Source organism: Pteropus medius, unplaced genomic scaffold (genome assembly GCF_902729225.1).
Source record: "Pteropus medius unplaced genomic scaffold, Ma_sr-lr_union100, whole genome shotgun sequence".
In the NCBI taxonomy this organism is placed as follows: Eukaryota; Metazoa; Chordata; class Mammalia; order Chiroptera; family Pteropodidae; genus Pteropus; species Pteropus medius.
Window position 1 is genome coordinate 4,542,494 of NW_024346667.1, and position 19,539 is coordinate 4,562,032.

General features: G+C 46.2%; 1 protein-coding gene across 2 annotated transcripts in view; it reads left to right on the forward strand.

Moving 5' to 3' along the window:
• The window catches only part of SCARA5 (scavenger receptor class A member 5), a 94,951-nt gene that overhangs the window by 24,285 nt on the left and 51,127 nt on the right, over nucleotides 1-19,539 (forward strand). For both annotated transcript variants that reach the window (XM_039875900.1, XM_039875901.1), the window contains exon 3: nucleotides 2,088-2,216. In XM_039875900.1, the coding sequence (XP_039731834.1) occupies nucleotides 2,088-2,216 (129 nt within the window). The remainder of the gene's footprint in view (nucleotides 1-2,087; nucleotides 2,217-19,539) is intronic.

The following is a 19,539-nucleotide window of genomic DNA, read 5'->3' on the forward strand; positions in this document are numbered from 1 at the left end:
ATAATGCTTTGCTGTGCCTCAATCAAAAGTTACATGCAACAACATTTATATCAACTTTTTTTTCTGAGAAAGGATGATTTCTTGTTATAATGAACCAGGAAAATAAGATTCCACTGGAACAGTTAACAGAATATAGTTGAACTTAATTAAAATTTCAAGGGAAATAAGAAGGTCGAAGAAAGCCAATGAATGGAGAAGCCCATAATTGGTTAGGATAAACATAAGAATGCATTTCAGCATAGGCATCTTCTGACCTCTGCCAGCAGCTGGTCTCCCATCATTCTCATTATCATCTAGGGAGGAAGCGGGGCTGGCGGGGTGGGCTATGCCTTTCATACTGACTCTCAAAAGAAACAGACTTTTCTCTACTATGTTGCAACCAGACAGCTAGTAGCTCTCACAAGAATAAAAAGAAGAAAGAAAGAAATGATACAAGAAGCTTATATATTTAGGAGCAAAAGAGGTCACAGACCCTAGTGTGTGGAAAGGAATGGAAAATGGCAAAGAAGATTTCAGGTGACTTAGAAAGATGTACTCTGTGCAAATCTTAGTGGAAAATCAGGTTGACTCTTCAAAATTTGCTATCATTTAAGGGTTGATGAGAATGATAATTGAATTTGTATTTGTTGACAATTTGCTCCAAGTTGTACGCAATGTGTTATGGAAATATTATGTAAGAGTTCCACTTAGCTGTTTTAACAGAAGTTTTTTCAATAAAATGGGGTCAATGAGTGGGAGGATGCTCCTGACTTAAAAACACCTCTGGGGAGCTAGGGCCACAACGCTGTCACCACTATTTCCCTCATGGTAACCAAATCTCCTGAAGGCCGCAGAGGTGCTAGTGATACCTGAGAGCTAATAAGTAACCCAGAGATACCAAGAAATTGTAAACGTCACCCATCTTTAAAGACATTTTCTTAATATCGATTATTACATCTTGTTGTCAACTTTTCTCTGCTCCCACACTGTCCTCCATGTGCAACAATCTCTAGGTAACTTTGAGAAGAAGCATAATAAGGGCATGCATATTTTGAAAAACACACCCTCTATCAATTCTTATCTGCCCTGCTGGGGGTCCAGGTTGGAGAGCATTTCTTCCTTTTCACTGTCTGTTGGCACGTAGCAGGTGAAGATCAGTGTATTCCTGGCCTCTGCACGGCTGTCTGAGAAGGCTGCCTCGAAGAAGTCCAACTGAAAGGTGACCAGGAGTCAGGGAACCTGAGTCTCACCTAGAGTTTGCCACTAACATTAGACATCCTTTATCTGTATTACTTAAGGCATTGGACTAAACGATTCATAAGATCTGGTAGAGCGTTGATATTTTGCTGTTTCATTTTGACCAGAAGCTGGTGAACCTTGAGTAGTTTCATAGGATGACGTTACTGTGTTTACATCTAAACCCAAGGTTGCAAATAGGTGGGTTAGATCCAGCATGCAAATGTGTTTGCTTTATATTCCCTAGTAGTTTTGGCTTTTTGTCATTTGTCGTTGTTGATAAGTTAGTTGTTAACACTTAAAAACAGGGAGATTTCTCAAAATCTCTTCTGTCTCATCTTGAAATTTTTGGAACTGGCAACACTCGGCCCTCATTTCTATACCATAACCTCTTCCAGACTGGGCATGTGCTGTTGGGGTCCCCAGCCCCACCTGGCCCATTTGGCTCATTTCCATCCTTCCTGCCACTGTAGAAATTGGACTTTGCAACTCCTGTTATAAATTCTCTCCATATTCTCCAGATCACGTGGGAAAATGATGCTTTATAAAGGACACGTATTTCAGCTCATCCGAGCTTTCTCTGCTGCTTGGGTGTGCTCTGGGAGGATGGATTTGTGTGGGCACAGTCGTGGCGGACATGCCTGTCTGGCTTGTTCAAGAACACAGAGGGTGGGAGGAGAGCTAGAAGGTGAAAAGCTTGTGGTTCTGAAAAGCTGCGCATAGATCCAGCTGCATTACAGATATTCAGAAGGTGTGTGAGAGGCTCCATGGGAACGTCTGTATGCATCACGGAGAGATGGGATCGAAAGGAAGAAAAAGCTAATGAGGTTTTCAAATGTCTTTTCCCTCCTCTTCTTACCTTTGTTGTTTAGGTCCGTGCCAGAAACGCCGGGTCGGGGGCTGCTGCACCCAGCTGGGCTCCCTGTCAGCCCTGAAGCATGCTGTCCTTGGGCTCTACCTGCTGGTCTTCTTGATTCTCGTGGGCATCTTCATTTTAGCAGGTAAGAGCACCCTTTCTTGTCCTGGCCTTTAGGAATGCAGAAGGGGGTATGTAGGAAGTGAGAGCAGATGGGAACCGGAGAGCCAGAGTCTCCACTCTTCGTTTCCACAGTCGTGAGCCCAAACACTGTCCTTCTCACCATGGAAACTGTGAACGAGAAAGCCGGTTGGCCTTTCTGATCTTGCATCACTGTTAGCAGCATTGCTTGTTTGATATGAGATAAATCTTGGCAGGGGCTGCATGAGCTTGGGAAGTCCCTGAGTCCAGGAGCAGAGACCTAGTTTCTCCGGGTGGTGTCTGACTTTTCCTGCATCATTATGTGACACCATGCACTACGCTGGGCCTCCCTGGAGCTCTACACTGTGTTTTGCACAGAGCAGGCTGGGCCCTTTGTCCTGAAGTGTGATGAAAATAGTCATGAGACACTTTGCTGCTAAGGCTAATCAAGGCCACGGTCAGCCTGCTGCCCTTTTGCAATTACTGGGGTGGGTTGGGTTGGCCCCAATTCACTTGGGCTCTTCTCCCTAGTTTCTGTCTGCAGGACAGGCAGGTTTGGAGCACATTCTCTAGGCAGGAAAGAGCAGAGCATGGACGTAGGAAGAGATCAGATGGAGGACCCCATGCTTTGAGCAGCTCAGTTCATAGCCATGATGGAGATGGTGAAGGGACAGAGTCAGTGGTGGTCTCTTCTGACTCTCACTCAGAGAGAGGGATTCTCAATGCCCACCCTTCTCAATGGAGGTATGTAAGGCTTGACAAAGTAAGCCACGGGATCAGTTTATTTCAGCCTCGCTTGTCTTACATGAGTGCCTCGTTTGTGCCAGTTTCCGTGCTAGGATTGGAGCCACAGCTAAGACCCAGGGGCTTCCCCTAAGGAGCTCCCAGTCTAGGGGACAAGGCAGGTACACACAGATAGAGCCCTGTCTCAAGGGACTATGATGGGGACATATGTTGACACAAGTGCTGTGGTAATACAGAAAAGGCACACACAGAGGAAGTGTGGGTGTGGCATGGTGCGGGGATTGGTCAGAGCAAGGCTTCTGGCCAGGCAGAACTGGCTTGAAGTGCTGAGGGTGGGGTCCCTGACTTAACTCTTGGGAAGGAATCTGGAGGTTAAAAGCCCTTGCCGATGACCCTTTGCTGGAAACCCTGAGGCGGATGCCTAGGACCTCCCTGGTTTTGTCTCACTTAGTGTCAAGCAAAAAAAGTCATCTGCGCCCTGTGATGAGGATGTTCCATGCTACCTGCACCCTCAGGCTCCTGCACTCAGGGCAAAGGGCATCATTAGGAGTAGTGCCTGTCCCACCGACCATTGACCCGGAGGGCAGCCAACAGCAACAACGAAGGAAACTCATGATTCATCCCAGGGATCCAGGGATGAGATCCAGCCAGAGGATGATTTGAACATGTTCTTGAGCTACTCAGTGAAAGATTGGGATCTGGGTTTTGTGGGCTTGGCTGCCATGACCGTAACAAATTTCCAGAATTTTTGGAAAGTGTTTCAGCCCAGCAGGAAAGCTGGGCTACGGTGTTACAATTTCTCTGCTAAACATAAAAGTTTTGTTCTGTCGACTTTTGTTTAAGGTGACAGACAGAAGAGGGTCTACAGGAGTCAGGCTGGTGGGGACCCTGGTACAGGTCTCTGGGGATCTGGAGGTTCTGGAAGGACTTCATCTTTTGGGGAGAAGGCTTGCAGGGAAATGAAAGTTCTCGTCTGGTGTCTGATGGGTTGTTGTGGAAAAGAGGAGACACATTTCTACATGGCCTCAGAGGGTAGAACCAGAAAAATGAGTGGATTTGTAACAAGATAAATTTCCATTCAAAATCGGGGAGCATTTCTAATAAGTAGTGCTGTCCAGAATGATGAAGAAAGGCTTTTCTCCTGGCTTGGAAGTTAAATGGGATTTACGATGACATCCTGGAAGTTTCAGAATGGAGTGTGGAACATCATTTCCTGATCTAATGAAAACATTGTCATGCTTCCTTAGTTGTTCCATGTGGAAACCGGGGGAGGATTTTGATCATTATGATCATCTCTGACCCTGAAATTCCTGGATACCAGAAATTTGCCAGTGTGGAATGAAAATTTTGAATCGATTGGAACTGATCTGATGACAAAGAGCATCATACTTAAAATCTTGGCTCTGTGGCTTGGCCACTGTCACCTCCCCAGGTTCTTATCTGGAAAATCATGTTGGCCTCTGGGAAAGATTTGGTGAGGGTGACCAATGAAAGAATATAGTCAGCAGCTGCCTCTCCCCTAAGGAGGGGACTTAGGAATATGGTAGACAAGTCTGGGATTCTTTAAGCAGGCCCTGCCTGACCTTAGGGAGGAAGGAAGTTTCTTCAGATTGCTCTGATTGAAACTTCCTGATTGAAAGTGATGCTTCCTTTTAAGGAATACCAAGATGGTGAAGAGATCCATGGTTCAGTGTAAACTAGGGTATGCATGGCCTTCTGTTAGCTGTTCTTAACGTTTTTAAGAACGTTAGGGAGAACATTCTTTCGGGTGCCCTGCTGAGGTCACCTTGCACAGGAGGCACTATGGATTGAATTGTGTCCCCACTAAAATTTATATTTTGAAGCCCTAACCTCCAGTGTGATGGTATTTGGAGGTGGGGTCTTTGGGAGGTAATTAGGTGATGAGGGTGGGGCCATCATGATGAGATTAGTGCCCTATAAGAAGCGATGAGAGGGAGAAAGAGAGAGAGAGAAAGATATTTCTACTATGTGAAGACACAATGAAAAGGAACCATCTGCAAGCCAGGAAAAGGGCCCTCGCTAACAACCAATTCTTAACCTCCCCCACCCCCGATCTTGGACTTCCCAGCATCCACAAGTGTGACAAATAAATGTGTGTTCTTTAAACCACCCAGTCTATGGTAGTTTGTTATGGCAGCCCTAGCTGATTAAGACAGGAGGAGTTCTATTTGAACCCCACTAGACTTCAAGAAAAATTCTCATTGCCACAAAGCTCACATATACCTCTTACAATTGGATGACAAAATTATTCACCGCAACCAAGTGCCATGTTTGAATACCCGATTGGTAACATCGGATTGAAGTGAATATGCTTGCTCTTGCAGTTTTTTCAATATTGCAAAATAATAATCCAATTACATAAAAATATTACTCTATAAAAGCCTCACCTGGGACTTCTCTCGATTCATCTCTTTATCCAAGTACTCAAAATGAAAGGCATATACTATACCTTGTGTTTGTACGTCATCCCAGCTTCTCCTGTCGGTAGGTTAATCTAGCCATCACCCAAACGATTTTATCTATTGGGTTTTCTACCCACCATCTAACTCTCCATTCCTGATTAGCATTCTCTTGTGATCTTTCCTCTGATAATCCCACAGCATTACTCGGTTCTATATCCACAGCTGTCCATCGTCTCCCAAGGAGGCGGTACCAGTCCATCTTTCCCACCCCCAATTCCTCCAAGCCTTTCTAGCTCTTCAACCATTTTAGCTGTTACCCGGGCTGATGGTTCTTATGTTTTTATACCGTTCCAGGGAATCTTCTTTGTGAAAGGAAAAAAAAAAGATGATTATTTCAGATTTATCAGGCTTAAGTTCATGAACGAGAGAATAGACATTGGATGGTCGTGTGGTCAGATGGTCCTCAGTCTAGCACTTTAAGGAAGATGTTCTCTGATGGAGGTCAAGGGTTAGAGGAAATTCAGTCTTACCCATGATGACACTGGGACATCACTGGCATGACATAGGCTGGTGATCAGGAACCACCTTTTCCTCCCCTTCCCTGTCATTGGGGAACTTGAATTCCCACCGTGAAAATGAAACAGCAAAGAGGGGACGTGCAAACATCTGGGGGTCTAATTTGGTGGGAAGGTGGAATATTGCAGCAATGCGGGCCAGAGACTGGGGCCAGGGAGAGTTCCCTGCGAAACATGCGCCCCTCTCGCACCTTCGTTTAATTCTTGCTTAACAGAAGCAGGTCAGATGTTGCCATCGTCCTTCTTAACAAGCACTTCATCTGTGCACAAGTGCTTAGCGGGTTCGTGGTGTTTTAGTCCGTTTGGGCTGCTATAACAAACCGCCGTAGACTGGAGGTCTTAAGCAACAGACATTTATCTGTCACGGTTCTGGAAGCTGAGAGGTATGAGATCAAGGAACTGGACTCAGTGTCTCTGGTGAGGACCCTTTTCCTGGTTCATAGATGACTGTCTTCTTGCTGTGTCTTCACATGGTGGAAGGGGCAAGGGACCTCTCTGGGGTCTCTTTTATAAAGGCACTAATCCCACCATGAGGACTCCACCCTCATGACCTAATCACCTCCGAAATGTCTCACCTCCTAATACCATCACATTGGGAGTTAGGATTTCAACACAGGAATTTGGGTGGGACACGAACATTCAATCTATAGCATGGAAATAAAAAGAATTATGAGATGTGGTTTTTGCTCTGGGAACGTTTAAAATCATAAACACACATGACATCAGGACAGTATGATGTGATTAATGCTACATGCCAAATTATGCAAAGGAGAGCCTTATTCCCGAGTGCTGGAGTAGCTGAGGAGGCCTCAGCCTGGGGAGAGCTGAACACCAAGTGATCCACATGTAGTTTGAACTAAGCACCCCTTGTTTTGATCGCCTCGTTTCAAGAAGGTCTCTCCCTGACTCTACAATCAGAGAACAGTGTGCTCAGAGCCCAAATCTATTTATATGGCAAGTTACTGATAACTATCATGCATCTTGGAATTAACAGTGTGATGCCCTTGGCCTTTATTGGAACACTGTCAGAAACAGCCCATCCTGCGCTTGTTGTAGGGGTGCTGTTGAGGACGTTGTTCATTCCATTATGCACGTCGACTAAGGGGGCCCAGGGAGAAACTATTATCTGTCTTAGAAGGAGGTATGCTTTCCTTGAGGAACTAGTTTGTTTTCACCTTAAGGAGACTGTGACTCTGAGAGTAATTAAAATCACTTTCAAGGAGGTAATTAATGCAAACTGAGAGTTGGTTGTTATCCCAGTGTAAGATGTGTGAATCTGAAGGTAATTAGAATAAAAACCTGGAGACAGATTTGTGCTCCACCCATAGCAACATATAGACTTTGTGGAAAGCATTTTTGTGTTCGTCTCATTCCTACCATCATTTAGTCTCTCAATCATTCTCCCTTTATCTCATTTTCATCTACTTTTATCTTAGTGTATTTTTTGTCTCCTTGTAAACTGCCTTAATCCCTTTTGGAACAAAGAAGGGTGTTATGCACAGTTTTGTCTTTAAAAAAATCTGTCTACTCTATTTATTTCTGCAAGTGCATGATGTTTTCAGGTACTCGCTCTGAAGGCAGGCACTGCTCACACCACCTTTGAAACGCTTTAACTCTCAGTAACAGCACACTAAATGTTAGCTGTACAGTTTTCCTATTTCCACATACATCCATAACTGACACTGAGAGTTTTAATGTTGTGACAAACGTTCTTAGAGGTCATGGAATTATACTGTACTGGCATTATTGCATTTAAAGAGAATATTAAGACAGGCAGGATCATGCAGTACCTTACACTGCTTAACAGCATGGACTGTGAAGCCAGCCTGTCTGGGTTCAAATCCTCCCGACCCAGACCTCCTCCGTTACCAGGTCTGTGATGTTGGTCAAGTTACCTGCCCTTTCTGTACCTGAGTTTCCTTTTTTGAAAATGGGGGAAATTAATATAGCTGCCTCATTTGGTTGTAATGAGAGTTAAATAAGTTAACTTACTTCCTGGCACGTAGTAAGCATGATAGAAATAGCAGCTACTATTACTATTGTCATTATAGTAGAGTGCTACCACGACTATTAGTATTCTTGCTCGTTTTTTTCTTAGCTTTCTTTGTAGTAAATTAAGCTCGATGATGTGGACTGAGAGTTGGAGAAACTTCAGCTTAGTCCATTAACACTCTGTAATCTTGGGGAAAATCCTTTTGCTGTGTGAACCTTAGTACACTCACTTATAAAATGAGCAGGTTGAACTAGATGAGTGTTTTTCAAACTTTTTGGCCATGGCTTACATTAAGAAATATATTTTACATCACAACTAGTTCACACACATTCACACATCTACACAAGAAATAATCTTAAATGTATGATGCATGCTGATGATTTCCTATTCTATTCTGTTCATTTAATAAAAAAAAGGTCATAAAAACCGTACATGTATTTCATGAGTCATGAATGGGATACAAGCCATAGTCTGAAAAACAATGGGCTAAATGATACTTCTATTACTCTATGTGACTTTCAAACATTCTAAGAGAATAGGTGTATTAGCTTCAGAATTGGGCTTTGAAGGTAAACGTCTGGATTCAATCTGAGCTGTGCCACTGAATGGTTTTATAATCTTGGGGCAAATTATTTAACCTCTCAAATTCTCAGTGTCCTCATCTATCAAATGGGATAGTAATAGTACTTACTCCATAGGGTTGTTGTGAGGATTAAATTAATATATAAAAACTCTGAGTGCCTGGCATATTGAAAGTACTCAATAAATATTTGATACTTTTATTGTTATTACTATTATTGGAGCAATCAGAGGGATTGGCTCTGAGAATATCAAAGGATTAGAAACCTACTTATTTAGCCTAAGCTACTACTGGTTTTGCCTATAAACAGAGAGGACTTGGTGTTCTCTATGTGGCAGGAGGGTATGCGCCCAAGGCCCACGCATTTCTAATAAACACACAGGGGAAGCCTAGAGACTTTGTCTGAGGGACCTTGGGCTTGCTGTGACAGCACAGGGCTCAGGATGCCAAGAAGCGACGCCGTGTTTTCAACATTGTGGCTCTTTAGAGAAGAGAGCAGATGAGGCCGCTCGGTGGTGCCGGTCCCACCAATGGCACTCAAGAGCTTAAGCCTTGACAGGGGCCTCAGAGGACGTCTCCTTCTCAGGGCAAGAACCTCCTTCTCGACTTCCCAGGTGGATGAGATATTATGCTTCTACCGAGGAAGAGTTGTAAGTGACAGAAACGTCTGCCTACTCTTCCTCGACTGTCTCACCCATGCTATTTCTAGTTTCTCTCGTAGAAGCAATTCATAATAAGGCTTTCACCTCATCTTCGTGATTGTTCTCCAGTGAGTTGTAAGCACCAGTTCCTTCAACAGTAGCTCATTAGACCTGGTTTAGAGACCTCCGTGTGTGTGATATGCCCCTAACTGCATACTTGCCACATTTTATTAAAGTTATCAGTGTATGTGCTTACTGCCCCCTAGTCCAAAAGAAAGCTCTTTCACGATAAGGCTCTGTTATTCCCAAATGCCCTGCATATGGTAGGCGCCCAGTTAATGTGTGGCCTAAACTGAACAACACCTCAACATAATGGCTCCCCCACCCGACAAGCTCCAGGTTTGCGTGGTAAATGGAATGAAACATAGCACTCCTGGTGTGGTCCGGCCAGGGCAGGGCGTGCTGGGCTGTGAGCAGTCTTGGTCTAAACGCTCCATGCATGCTGATGTAGTCTAATTTTGTGCAAGCCTTTCTAGTGGTAACTCATAACAATACACGATACTACACCCAACAGATAAAATTCTGTGCAGTCATTTAATAATCATGTCTGGTCTCTACCCTACCCCAACCCCAGATCTTTTTCAAAGGAAACACTGCCCAGCAAGGCTCCTTCGTCCTATGTCAGTAAAACTGGCTTTTGTTGGTTTTGTTGTTGCTTTAACTTAAATGCAAATCTTGTTAGTGATCTTATTTAAATGTCATCACGTTGGTTTCTGCCAAATATTGCAGCCTGTTGGATCAGTTTGAATCTGGATTCCGATGTCCGTCATTTAGCTTTTTCTTTCAGCTAACACGTCTGAACATATCTGAGACAGTCTCCCACCCCAGCCCCGACTCCATAGCCTGCCACCACGTGCACGGTTCCCAGAAGAACATGACCAGGGGCACGTCAGCCCATGCACACACTTGACTGTCTTGTGAGGTGGTGTAACATCACCTCGATGACCCTCTCCCTTACACCTGGACCTTGCTCACCTGAGAAGGTACCCCCTGCCTCCCACCTTGGCTGGGTGGGCCTGCCCAAGCTATCAGAGCCTCCCCAGCAGAAGGAGCCCCCCAGTCTCACCTTAGCTCCAGGGAAGCGAGAGGAAAAAGGAGGAAGAGAATTTTGACATCCTGATTCCTCTGTGGAAGTTTCCACTGCCCAGGATGAGGGATTTTCATGTCTCTCTGACTTCGATGGATGCCTCCAGCCACCCTTTAGGTGAAAAAAGTGGGCGTGGGGGAAAGGTTGCCTGTAAATTTAACAATAAGCTGTTTGTGTCTTCAAATTGTTATAATAATTAGATAGGACACGGCAGAGGAACAATCTAATTACATCCTGTTGGAATGTGTCCTCTAGACAAAGGGCCAAATCTGGCCACTGCCAGTTTTTGTCAATAAAGCCACACCCATTCACCTATTGTCTATGTATTGTCTGTATTGTCTATGGCTGCTTTGCACAACTGTGGCAGTTGAGTAGTTATAACAGAGACCCTGTGGCCTGCGGAGGTTAAAATGGTTACTCCCTGGCCCTTTACAGAAAAAGTTTGCGGACCTCCCCACCCCCAACTAGGCTTATACTGACTGCTAATTAGCCCTTTAATCTTTCACCTTTGGTTTATGTTCTATAGTTTTCAAAGAATTTTCACATATGTTATGTCATTTAATTTTCTTTACAATTGAAGGAATCCAAAAACGAGGTCACAATATAAGGGCGAGGAAATCGAGGCTCCGAGGAGTTGCTGGTGCTGGCGCTCGGTCCCACAGCTGCGGGGTGGGAGTCTAGACCATGAGCAATGGGACTGTGTGAATGCAGGACTTCTCTTAGCTCAGGCTCCTGTCAGGTGCAGTACCTATCACCCCCTGTTGAAGTGCATGGGCACTGGAGTCAGACTGCCAGGGCCCAAATCTTGGCCTTGTTACTTACCATGTGACCTTGAGCAAGTTATTCAAGCTACCTGAGCCTTAGTGTCTCGGAAGTGGTAACACTTCCCACTTCAAAGCGTAGTGAGACTTAAATTAATTCATCCACATAAAGCGCCTACAATATTCATGGCAGATAGTTAAGTATCGTCAGTGTTTGTTAGGTGATTATCAACACGTATAAGTCCTGCCAACCGTACCATAATCCATCCCTCATTTCACTGTGCTATGCAGGAAATAAGAGAGATTTGTCGACTGCTTCAGTTTCTATCCCAGGAGCCAGAGTTGGAGGAAACTTTAGAGGAACTGTGAATGCAGCACCCAGATCTTGCTAAAAGGAATTTTCTTATTTAAGCAAAAAGGAGGTAGGAATGGGCTTGAGTTAGTCTATTGCTTTCTTCTGCAGCTCGCATCTCCCTCTTTATGGCTCAAACTTTGTACCTTCAAAACTCATGTTTCCTTCTGCTTTCTGGTTCTGTTTTCTGCTGTGTGTGCCAGAACTATCAAGTAGATTTTATCACTGATGGTTTTGAGTTTGAATTGGGATTGATGCTGAGCAACTAATAAGCTCTTGTTCTCCACCCTTTGGGAGGGAAGAAGTTATAAACTCTTGGAATTTCTGAGATGATCCTGTAGGCATCGTTCCTTGTCTGCCCCCACCCAAAAGACTGGAGCCCTCTCCAATCAAATCCCAAACAATAAATGCTTGTTGAGCACCAGCAATGTGCCTGGCACTGCATTAGGCACAGCAAGATAGGAAGAGGAATAAAGAGAGGCCCCTGCCATAAAGAGTGCACCAAATAGAGAGCAGATACGCCGAAAACAAACAAACAAACAAACAACAACAACAACAAAAAACCTATAAAACACAGTGTAGAAAAAAGAACAGACGTTTTGGAACCAAGTAAACCTGAGTTCAAATATCAGCTTGATCATTTATGAGTTGTGATCTGGGGAAATTATTTAAGCCTCATTTTTTAAAAAAAAACCATTAAAATGAGGATAATAATGATCACTTACCAGTATTGTGACAATTCAATGAGATAATATACAAAGTACCTTGCATAACCCCTGGCTTATACCAGGGGCTCAATAAATGTTTCCCTGTAAACCTCAAAATAGAGGTATTAGAACATTCTGAAAGTTCCGACGTACCTCAGTGAAGCCATAGCTTGGTCTCCTTTGCTGCCTCACTCCCACCTGCTTCACCTCTAAATCTTGGAGTAAATTAGGAGCTCGGTCCTTGGCCTTCTCTCCTTTAACTGAACTCTCATCCTGGTGACCTTCGTCAAATCCCATCACATTCCATTTTGTCCTTACCTCTGACTTTTGCCTTGAATTCTAGGCTAATACGTTCAACTGCCTACTTGTGTCATTGCCACTTGATCATTTAATAAGCATCTCAAACTCATCATGTGAAGAGAACTCTTGATTTCCCTCCCAAACATGGTTCTTCTCCATTCTGCTCCATCTCCGAATGACACCACGATCTACCCAGTTGTGTTAACCAAGAACCAAGGAATCCTCCTAGGTTTATCTTACCTGCCTCCCATGTTCACTCTATCAGCAAGCCCTAACGGGCTCTACCAATTGCCGTCCAATGTGGGATGGACACAGTTAGCCAACAAAAAGGCAGGGTGCCCTGATCAAGTTGAATTTCAGATAAATGATGAATCATTTTCTAGTGGAAGCGTGTCTCAAATACACGGTGAGAGGGCCCAGGAGGAAGGAAGACCAGGAAGACTTCCCACATAGTCAGCCAGTCTCAAGTCTGTGGGGGTGGTGGTGGTGGTGGTGGTGAGGTGGTGGTGGTGGGCATTGCTTTCCTGGTCTCTCTCTGGTGCTAGCCAAGGCTGGTGGCCCATTGCTGTGGCCTCCACGCAGATGGTCTTGTTAGGATAATGTCCCCTTGCTTTCTGTCTCTGAGATGTCCCCAGAGATGGGAAACGCAAGTCTTCTTGGCCCCAACTGCCCTTCCAGCTGCAGCTCGGTGTGATATGATGGCTGGCAGGCATCCCCTGGGCTCCCGCCCTTCTCGGTGCTCTTTTGCGACATTCCCCAAGGTCCTTTTTGAAGTAATCTAGGGCTACAAGGAACTGAGACAGGGAGCCACTGTTGTGGGGGGTGGATTTTTGTAGTCCCGTCTTATACCACTGATGTGGTCCCAATCCATAGCCTTTCCTCCTCAGGAAATCCCAGAAGAGAGGTGGACCCAGGCTGTGCTCCAGCTCAGGGGACATGGGTGGCCTCTCCCCAGGTTCCTTCCAGGCTTCTCTCTGAGGAGAGCACCGGTCTGAACTCAGCTGTCATTTAGCGGGGCTACCTGCCTCCCAGCACCTGTGCGAGCACGGGGAAGGCAGTTAAGAAGGTGTCCCAAAATGACTTGTAGGAGGCAATGGTGCTAGATCCCAGGGTGGGAAACTACATGACAGCATGACAGAGCCCTGGTCGTGCTGACTCACTCTGGGAGGGATTCTTTCTGCAAAGTGCTTTGTTTCTCCTTCTTGCTGTTGTTAACAACGATGGGGTCTGGCCAGTTGTCCTCTGTGAAACATAGTATCTGCCAGAGTTTTGGAAAAACTACATCTTTCTGGAAGGCGTTGAGGAAAGGAGTCTCCTACCTATTAACACTTGTCCCCTGCCCGTTAGCTATGGCCACCGAGCAAGAGTAAACAAGTAGATTGCCTTGAAGAAGTCCATGTCCTTTCAGGATCTCTAAAAGCCATTTATACCCTTGGGCTTAGAAATCCTACTCCATTTGTCTCAAGGAAATTATTACAAAGGAGAAAAACAGGATGTATATAAAACTCTTAGCAACATCTTTTATGATCACTCCAGACTGGTAAAACACTTAAATTTCGTAATTTAAGGGCGTTGTTTAGCTAAATTATGGTAAATCAACACAAAGGAATATTACCTAGCCTTCCCAAATGATAACTGTGACGTAACATGGAAAAATGTTTACGAAATACCATTAAGGGGAAAAGACTACCGAGCCGTGTGTGTGTGTGTGTGTGCGTGTGTGTGTGTGTGCGCGCGCGCGCACGCTGGGAGTGCAAGTATGCAAGCAGAAAAACAGACAAAAGGAAGAAGGGCAGAAGGGACCTTGGAGAAAGGAAAAACCCCGTGGAGGAGTGGGAGGCTTATTGGTACACATTCTTCTCTTTCAATTTCCTCTAATGTTGTTGGGGTTTTAATAAAACCACCCTTTAAAAAAGCCACGGGAATCTTTCTGTAACCCTGAGAACGCAGTGCCCTGTGAGACTGCCCCGGAGTCATCAGCACACCAACTGGTGAGGTGACAGGTCTCCCCTGACTCATGCTCCAAACGTGCTCGTGTGCTGCCCCTGCCTGGTGTTGGATGCTGCCAACGGCGGCTCCCTGGAGTCAGGGACTAGAGGACACTCCTGCCGCAGACTAGGGGAAGCTGGGCGAGAGCCCCAAGGGCACCCAGCATGGGAGGGGCCGAATGACAAATAAAACCAGAGCTGGGACGGGTTAGTCCTGGCCTCAACCTCATAAATGAGGCCAAGGCCCAGGGTGGGGACATGTCCTGCTCCGGGTTTCCCAGGCCTCGGTGGCCAGTTGGAAACTTGTTTTCAAGGCTCCAGACCCTCCTAAACTCCAGACCCCCTGGGAAGCCCTGTCTTCCTGTGCGCCCTCCTCAGGGGCCCCAGATGTCACCCGCACCCAGACTTGTGCCTTCCAGCACCTCCCTTGGTTCTCAAAGCTCACTGCTTTGCTAATTTTTACTTCTTATTTCTTATAACTTCTACTTTCTTTGGGAGTAAAGTCATTATATGGGAGCAAAGGGAGTAAATTCAAATGTTCCAAGTTTCCCTTTAAACTTTCTTTTTTCTTTTTTCTTTTAGCTTTCTCCCCCCAGCTTTGTTGAGGTCTAATTGACAAATAAAAATTATATATATTTATGATGTACAATGTGATGTTTTGATATATGTATACAATAGGAGATAATCACTCCAATCAAGCTCATTAACACACCACCACATCACATAGTTCCCGCCTGTTGTGTGTGTGATGAGAACACTTGATTAACTTCAACTTTGTACACTCAACCAACGTCTCCCCACCTCCTTCCCCATAGTCCCTGGCAGCCATGATTCTACTCTGTTTTTATGAGTCTGACTTTTTTAGGTTCTACATGTAAGTGAGATCATACAGTATTTGTCTTCCTGTGTTTGGCTCATTACACTAGCATAATTTCCTCAAGTTTTATCCATGTTGTCACAAATGGCCCACCCTAATCCAGTGTGACCTTAACTTGATCACATCTGCAAAGACCCTCATTCCAAAGAAGGCCACATTCACAGGATCTGCGTAGACCTGAACTTAGTGCAGGGGGCATTATTCAGTCTAGTCTACCAAGGAATGAAAGTATGCTTGATGTCATTCCTGGTAAAAAGCATTGAAAGGAAGAAAGCACTGTGGGCTCCCTCTTCTGCTGAATCTCAGAAACCCCCCTGCTTTGTATTCTTTCATGATACCCTCAGCCAGGTGCTGCCACGAGAGGAAAGAGAAGAGAGGCTCAGGGAAACATGATGTGTTGTTCCAACAGGTCCTAGAGACAGGCGGCCTGGCACAGCACGCAGGGCCACGTGGGGAAGCCCCAGGAGGGCAGGAGGCAGAAGACAGGAGTGAGGACAATGCTTAGACCATGCCTTCGTTGAGGTTTCCACAGGAAGGAAAGACAGGGCAGACTAACCCATTTAGGGTTGGCTTGTTTGAATAATTATGGTGGGCTTTGGGCTACTGGGGTGGTCTCTAGTTGCTTGGAGGGACAGTCTCTTCCCAGCCAGGAAGGTTTTTTAGGATATCAAAGCATCGTAATATGCAGTAATATACAGAAAATTGTTAAAATACATAATATATCTGGCACTGTGGAATTTCCTTCCCTGAAGGCCCAGCTTTCTTCCAGGCCTTTGGATTATCCTGCTGAGGGCAAAGTCCATTTCTGGCCAGAGAGTGGCAAAGCATGAGCTGTTTGCAGTTATGGGGGGACATGGGGGGATGGAACTCAGCTGTGCAAGTTGGAAAGCCTCCAAGCATGGGCATAAGGCCCACTGTGGCACAGGACTGCACAGGAGTCGGGGGTGGAGGAGAGGGGCGAGGCCTGGACCAGGTTCCGGGTAGGCGGATGTGTTCCTGGCACCTCCAAGGTCTGGCTCTCGTCAAAGCCCAGACATGGGTGATTTAATGGCAGCGGATGTGTTGGTGTCACTGCATCAGACCCTGGGGTTGGCCTCCAGCTGGCAGTGGTGGTGTGCTGAGCCTTCCCCACCTTGGTGGCTCTGGACCTCCCTTTGTTGCAAAGACTCAGTTCAGAGGCTGCCAGCGGGTAGCATTGCTCTCAGCCCAGGTCTCACCACGAGGAACCAACAAGCAGAATATATTTCCTGTGTCTTCCTGTGTCTCTGCTCAGGACTCTGTGAGCGCTTTCCGACCTGCCCGGGGCCAGCCTGCTCATTTATGTGTGGCCGTCCTATTGGCCCAGCCAGCTCACTCCAGCTCCAGTGCTTTCTGCAGTGCACATTTTTCCTGTGGCCGGGACAGTGTCCCACCCACTGCAGCCCCCAGCTCCTCTTTGGAGTCACACCTGTGTCCACCTCCCGTCCTCGCCCAGGCTGCCCGTAGTGGAGGACGCAGACCTGAAACACTGTGTGGCAGGGGTTCCCCATCTGCCTCCAGTCACTGCAAGCTTAACGGTTTCCACAGGGAAGAGCTCTGCCTATGGTCAAGGCAGAAGGTCAGTTGAGAGTGAGTTGGGTATTACTGCCGATCTGCATTCTTCTTGCCTTCCGTGCACTCTGAGTTATCACAGGTCCACCTATTTCCGTGGCCTGGCTCCTGAGTTGCCCCATCTGTAGTGCCCAAGGCCCCCGTTTTCCCATAGGGCAGCCGCCATCGTCACCACCGATGCCACCACAACATCACGCTAGTATTGTATTCACATCATGGTTTCACTTGATCTTCACACCATGCTGTGGCGGGGGGATACCATCGTCCCCATTTACAGATGAGGAGGTCGAGGCCCAGTGAGACTGACAGCTGTCACAGGTGAATGGGTGTTCATTGCATGTAAATGGCACTGGTGGTCGGGTCTGAGTTGGGCTCAGACTTCGGTTTTCTAGTCAAGAGCTCATCCCACCCCCACCCCCCGACGGCCCCCTATGCTTACCACCCAGCCCCACCAAGGGAATGCAGATCTGCTGGAAACCGGAGCTCTGGGCCAGGCAGGAAGGCCTCTGCTCACGTGTGATCAAAACCGGCCTGGGACTCGGGTCTGCCCAAGTTCACTGTTCTGTCCATCATACCACATGGCCCCCGGGCAAGAAGTAGCTGGGGAAACTGAGGCACCTGGTCATAAAGGACGAAGAACATGATTTTCTACAGAGCAGGCTAGCTCCAAGCCACTTCTCTCTTTCACTCATTTGTGTTAGTTCACACGGCCTGGCCGTGTGGGATTTTATGATGTCTGCTATTATAGTACACATTATACAAAAGATCTACGAGAAGAGTTGTAATACCACACTGCAAACTACGAAGTAAAACACATGAGCTCAAGGACTGATTTTCAAATTTTCTTGATGAAGCTGGAGGTTATGAGGAAGTTGCCATTGCTTTCTGGAGCCATTACTTTTGATTTAACTAGGCGTTGGGGGCTGGAATAATTTTTTTCCCCTCTCAGTCTTGGAAAGTGTCCCACAGCTGGAGCCGCCTGCTCTCAGCTGTTTGTTTTTCCTCCTTGGAGAGGGACTTGGGAACGTTCCCCACCAAACCCCAGAGGAATGAGCAGTTCAAGGCACTCTCAAGTCCCCAGGCACACGAACCCCAAGCACAACCCCAGGCTACACTCTTCCTCCTAGTGGCCAAACGGCTGGCTCGCAGCCCTGACTGCCCCCAAAGAGCTGGGCCAGTCCCAGGCCCCTCCACCTTTACAGTTCGATGGCAGAGGAGATGGGAGGAGGGAAAGAAGATTCCTGCCCACTGGCCCTAGGCCAGGTCCCAAAACTCCAGTCGTGAAAGCTGAGCTGGGGCTGCAGTGAGTGGCTCCCAGTCAGCCCATTTATCATCTGGCCTTGGGTGGGACCGGGCAGAGCCTGAGTAATGCTTGCCGGCAGCTCTCGCTTGGACACAGCCAGACTCTCCCCTAGGTCCCACCCTCACCCCAGGGGGTCAGCCCCCAGACATAGCCATCTTCTTGCCCCACCCGACCCAAACTCCTCTCTTTAGTTCCCCTTTAGAAATGTTTTGAATTGTGGTAAAATAAACATAACATAAAACTTACCACCTTAACCTTTTGTGTATAGTTCAGCAGAATTAAGTACATTCACATTATTGTGCAACTGTCACCCGTCATCCATCTCCAGAACTCTTTTCATCTTGCAAAATTGAAACTATTTACCCTTTAAACACTGACTCCCTATTTCCCCCTCCTCCCAGCACCTGGCAACCACCATTCTACTTCCTGTCTCTGAATTTGACTACTCTAAGTAGCTCATGTAAGTAGAATTATACAGTATTTGTCCTTTTGTGATTTGTTTATTTCATTTAACATAATTAATGTCCTCAAGGTTCATCCATGTTGTATGTAGCATGTGACAGGATTTCCTTCCTTTTTAAGTGTGAATAATATTCCTTTGTATGTATATACCACTTTTTGTTCATTCATTCATCAGTGGACACTCAGGTTGCATCCACCTGTTCGCTGTTGTGAATAATGCTGCTATAAACGTGTGTGGACAAATATCTACTTGAGTCCCATCTCAATTCTTTTGGGTTTGTACCCAGAAGGGGGATTGCTTGCTCCTTTGGATGTTGAAGCCAGCTTGCACTTGAAAGTCCAACAGGACTGGCCACCTGAGACCTCCGTCTGCTGGGAGAGATAGAAGTTGAAGGAGAATAGAGAAGAAAACCAAAAGCTGGGGAGATAAGGAACTTTAATCATCCTATAGCTCCCAGCATAACTATGTCACTAAAGCTGAGCTGGGGCAGGGTTGTTATGTGAAGTACAGATTCCTGGGCCCACCCCATTCCTGCATCAGAATCTCCAGGCTGTAATCTCAATGTTGCTCAGCTAACCCTTATCTGCAGCAAGTTTTAGAGCCTGAAAACTGAATATTTCACTCACTGGGGTGAAGATGGCAAAAGGGGCCTCATTAGATTCTCTGTGGTCCTAGGTACACTTGGGGGCGTTGATAAGGAACAGTCCTGCACACACAGCCTTCTGGTTATCAGATCCTTGGATACAGCCATAAACCCTGCCTGGCTGGGTTGTGTTATAGTCCGTATTAGTTTCCTAAGGCTGCCGTAATAAAATACCACCAGACTGGGTGGCTTAAGTAATAGAAATGTATTTTCTCACAGTTTTGGAGACGAAGTCCAAGG